The sequence below is a fragment of the Gekko japonicus genome, unplaced genomic scaffold (genome assembly GCF_001447785.1).
Source record: "Gekko japonicus isolate JY-2015 unplaced genomic scaffold, Gekko_japonicus_V1.1 scaffold5011, whole genome shotgun sequence".
NCBI classification, from domain to species: Eukaryota; Metazoa; Chordata; class Lepidosauria; order Squamata; family Gekkonidae; genus Gekko; species Gekko japonicus.
In genome coordinates, this window is record NW_015176127.1 from 57,320 (window position 1) to 62,409 (window position 5,090).

At 50.6% G+C, this 5,090-nt stretch overlaps 1 protein-coding gene across 1 annotated transcript in view; it reads left to right on the forward strand.

Annotated features, from left to right (window-relative positions):
• LOC107123528 (lipase maturation factor 1-like) overlaps nt 1-2,526 on the forward strand; it is a gene marked incomplete at both ends in the record, with an annotated part of 55,284 nt that extends 52,758 nt beyond the window's left edge. The window contains one exon of the mRNA XM_015426781.1: nt 2,378-2,526. Within this exon, the coding sequence (XP_015282267.1) occupies nt 2,378-2,526 (149 nt within the window). The remainder of the gene's footprint in view (nt 1-2,377) is intronic.
• Nucleotides 2,527-5,090: the final 2,564 nt, after the last annotated feature.

The window sequence follows — 5,090 nt, forward strand, 5'->3', positions numbered from 1 at the left end:
TCGGTGCCTGCCATGCCGACCTTGAATTGCGAGAGCAGTGATGACCAGTGTTCCCTCTAAGCTGAGTTAGTGTGAGCTAGCTCACAGGTTTTTAGCCTCTGGCTCACACATTTTTGTCTCAGCTCAGGAAGGAGGGCTCCAGAGCAGTAGCTGAATTACTCACTCACAACTTTATTGCCAGTAGCTCATAAAGTAGAAATTTTGCTCACAAGACTCCATAGCTTAGAGGGAACATTGGTGACCACTGTTCCCTCTAAGCTGAGTTAGTGTGAGCTAGCTCACAGTTTTTTAGCCTCTGGCTCACACATTTTTGTCTTAGCTCAGGAAGGAGGGCTCCAGAGCAAATTAATCTGTGCAGCAGCCAAATTCCTTGCTCACAACTTTAATGCCAGTAGCTCACAAAGTAGAATTTTTGCTCACAAGACTCCACAGTTTAGAGGGAACATTGGTGATGCCCCGCCTGTGTCTGACGGTGCAAGAACAACGGTTTGCCCTTCCCCCCCCCCCAGTTCCCTTTCTAAATAACCACTGGGATGTTTACATGGAGTACAGTTTTACTGGGAAGGAAACGAGATGCAAATACCGCAATTTGCCTGCCCGTCGGATGGAATTGCATTTCTTTGGCGTCTTCAGTAGCCCGAGCGGTTGCCTCTTGCTGTGTGCGGCCCGTTCCAGGGAAGCGGGGTTACTCCAAGAAAATCCGGGAGTGTATTGGGGGGGGGGGATGAGAGGACAGGATCGCTCCACTGTTCTTCTCGCAGGTTGTCGTGCCGTCGCCTTTCTGTGCAGCTGCTCCTCTCGATGGCTGGCCGTGGGGACGTGTGTTGGATTTCCTTACCAATGACTTGCCAGGATTCTTATCGACAGCTGCCAGTGGAACAGGAAGAGGCCCCCTTCCCCTCAGAGCCAGGGTTCCCTCTAAGCTGAGTGAGTGTGAGCTAGCCCACCGTTTCTTAGCTTCCAGCTCACATATTTTTGCCTTAGCTCAGGAAGGAGGGCTCCTGAACAAACTAATTTCTGCAGTAGCCAAATGGCTCGCTCACAGCTTTAATGCCAGGAGCTCACAAAGTAGAATTTTTGCTCACAAGACTCCGCGGCTTAAAGGGAACATTGCTCAGAGCCTAGCGAAAGAGGCAAAATGTCTGCAGTCTTTGGGCCCATGAAGAACCCCCTCCCCTTTTATTCCCAATGTGGGGGAACCCTGAAATGTTGGAGGAAATGGGGGGAAAATATATATACAATACTTGCTGTCTTACCAAGGTTAATTTCAGGTGGGTCGCTGTCTTGGTCCGAAGCAAGAGAACAGAATTTGAGTCCAGTGGCACCTTTAAGAGCAACAAAGTTTAATTCTGGGTAGAAGCTTTCGTGTGCACCCAGAATTAAACTTTATTGGTCTTGAAGGTACCGCTGGACTCAAACTTTGTTTGGCTAAGTTTACACGGTCACTCGATGAACATGGAATGCGTTTCATATCCAAATTAGACGTGAAAAAAATGAGAAGTTTGGTATAATTTTGAAATTTGTAAGTAAGCTGCGGTGGCTCAAGTGGTTAAGACGCTGAACTGCAGATCGGAAGGTCGGTAGCTCAGCGGTTCGAGATCCGAGTGCCGCATGACGGAGTGAGCTCCCGTCTCTGGTCCCAGCTCCTGCCAACCTAGCAGTTTGAAAGCAAGAAATTGCAAGTAGATACATAGGTACCGCTTCGGTGGGAAGGGAACAGCGTTCCGTGCGCCTCGGCGTCTAGTCTATGCCGGCCACATGACCACGGAAATGTCTTTGGACAGCGCTGGCTCTTTGGCATGGAAACGGAGATGAGCACCGCATCCCTAGAGTCGGATTCGACTGGCTTTTGAGCAAGGGAAACCTTGACCTTTACTAAGTATAAGTGAAACAAAGCTTGAGACCAACAAAGTTTAATTCTGGGTAATAAGATGTTATCTGAAGAAGGTTGCGTGCACGCGAAAGCTTATACCCAGAATTAAGCAAACTTTGTTAGTCTTGAAGGTTCTCCTGGACTCTTGCTCTTTTCTACTGCGGCGGACAAGACTAACACAGCGACCCGTCTCGATCTGTCCTTCACAGCTTAACCACCCCTTTGTAACCAGTTTTGTGTAGTGGTTAAGTGTGCGGACTCTAATCTAGGAGAACCGGGTTTGATTCCCCAGTCCTCCACTTGCAGCTGCTGGATGACCTTGGGTCAGTCACAAGTTCTCTCAGAAGCTCTCTCAGCCCCACCTACCTCACAGGGTGTCTGTTGTGGGGAGGGGAAGGGGAAGGAGTTTGTAAGCCGCTCTGAGACTCTGAGAGAAGGGCGGGGTATAAATCCAATCTCCTCCTCCTCCTCCTGTTACTAACTGCACTCTTTTACCCCCGGCAGGGTGGGAGTCTCAGCTCCTCGAAACAGGTTTTCTAGGGATCTTCCTCTGCCCGTTCTGGACGTTCTCCCAGCTGCCCAAACGGACGCCTCCTTCCCGCATCGTCATCTGGGGTTATCGGTGGCTCATTTTCCGAATCATGCTGGGAGCGGTAAGTTGTCTTTTTTTATTTTTACGTTTGGGCCCTCGGTAGCGGTTGATCGTCAGGGAACGGAGGAAACGAGAAGGCTGGCGAAATTCTGGCGCCCGTCGGGCTTGCAAAATAGCCTGTTGTCTGGTCACCTGTGGTCACTAAAAATCGCCTTCGGGTGACCAGGAGGAATGATTTTTTAAAAAAACAAGTAAGCACCAAATGGCTACTATGGATAGGTGTGTTGGTGGTTTTGGGGCAGTAGTTTCTGTGTACTTACTTGAAGGGCGTATGAAAGAGAAATGCATAGAGAGAAAACGTTTAGGCCTCAAATTGTTTTGTCCCAATCCCAGTCGTAACAGAACTGCTTACATGAAATAAGTTTTTCTGGACCTTGGGACTATGAGACTATTTTCATTATTTTACACTTTATTAAACTTGTATCCTGCCTTCCCTGCAAGCAGGGCCTTCTAGAGAGCCAGTGAGGAGCCTGGACTCTAATCTGGGAGAACCGGGTTTGATTCCCCACTCCTCCACATGCAGCTGCTGGTGTGACCCTGGGTCAATCACAAGTTCTCTTAGAGCTGTTCTCTAACGAGCTGTTCTCTAACGAGCTGTTCTCTCACGAGCAGTTCTCGAGAGAGCTCTCTCAGCCCCCCCTACCTCACAGGGTGTCTGTTGTGGGGAGGGGAAGGGAAAGGAGATTCTAAACCGATCGGAGACTCCTTCGGGTAGTGAAGGATGGGGTATAAATCCATCTCTTCTCCTAGAGACCTATCTCACTGTCTGTCCTGTCCTCAGGGGCTGTAGCACTTCAGAGTTCACCTTAAGCTTAGGTCTATGTTTTTTCTGATGTTGACGGATGTTTGCCAGTTTTGGGGGGAGGTGGCCGCTCAAGTTAGCGTCAGCAGTAGAATGTTGACAAACAGTGCATATCTTGTTTTGAGGGAGGCAAAAAATTGTCTCGGGCACTCGTAGTTGACCGACTGCTTTCCATGATGGATGGAGCAGACATTTGTAAGGAATCATAATATGGGAATGACAATAATGGCTCAGGGGATACCATTGTGCACCCAGTGAGGGGCGGGAGCCCAGTTCTTGGAATGCGCACCATGTTCCAGCATCACAAGCCCCTGTTCCCCGAGCACATTAAACGGGCTTTCTTTCTTGAATGTTTTGGCTGCCTCGGAACGAGGGTCACAATTCTCTGCACGCTAGCCAGTTGAGGGGTTAAGCATTCTGCATCTACGGGTCCCTGGATCATTTGGGGACCTTCACGGTTTCCTGACGACGTCGCTTTCATTTCCTCGGATCTCCCTTGTGGCCTGCCTTCAAAGGCGCCGGCCGAACAGAACGCCGCCTTCCTCCATTTTTGCTTTCCCCTCCCGCAACACAGGTGCCGACTGTGGCTGGCCCCGGCCCGGTTAACTCCTCCTCTTGTCCCCGAGATGACACCCACCTCGTCCCGGGAGGCAACGGCAAGGCTCTCTGTCTGCAAAAGCTATCAGGCCTTCCCACAGCAAGGGACCCCTCGGGGCTACGAGGCAATGCCGCACCTGCTGCGCGCAGCCAAGGTTCAGTTGTCTGAAGTTTAGCTTTCACCGTAGGGAAGCAAAGCAAAGCCCTCCCCTGCCTTTGTAGAGGGGGGGCTGCTCTCCGGACGGGGCTTGAGAGGCAGCCGGTTTTATTTGCAGACGAGTCATAAGAACATCAGAGAAGCCAATGTTGGATCAGGCCAGTGGCCCATCCAGTCCAACACTCTGTCACACAGTGGCCAAAAATACCTGGTGCCATCAGGAGGTCCAGCAGCGGGGCCAGAGGACACTAGAAGCCCTCCCAATGTTGCCCCCCCCCAAGCACCAAGAATACAGAGCATCACTTGCCCCAGACCGAAAGTTCCTATCTATATCTTGTGGCTAAGAGCCACTGATGGACCTCTGCTCCATATGTTTATCCATTTCCCTCTTGAAGCCATCCATGCTTATAGCTGCCACCACCTCCTGTGGCAGTGAGTTCCATGTGTTAATTACTCTTTGGGTGAAGAAGGACATCCTTTGATCCGTTCTAGCCCGACTGCTCAGCAATTTCATGGAGTGCCCACGAGTTCTTGTCTTGTGCGAAAGGGAGAAAAGGACTTCTTTCTCTGCCTGCCATATTGCATGCATAATCTTAGAAACCTCGATCAGTCCTGGGAGGTCTGGAGGGTGGGACAGGGCAGCCATGGAAGTCTAGCCCTGGAAGCAATGACCCCGTGTCGAATGATGCTCTAAGAATACCATGGAGATGGGGGGGAAATCTTCCCGTGATCTTGCCACATTGTGTGTCCTGGTTTCCCTCTTACTTTTGTTTCCTGCTAGAGTTGCCAGCCCAGGGTGGGGAAGGACCTGGCGATTGGGGGGGGACTTTCTTCATAGGGAAAGGATTTATATTCCTTTTTATTGGCCAGAACCCTCTACGTAACCGTGCTGGGGGTAGGTGGGAGATTTTGGCTTCCATGTCCTGCTTCCGTGCCTTCCAGGATCATCTGGTTGGCTACTGTGTGAAACAAGATAGTGGAATAGATACCCTCCCCTTTTGGTCCGATC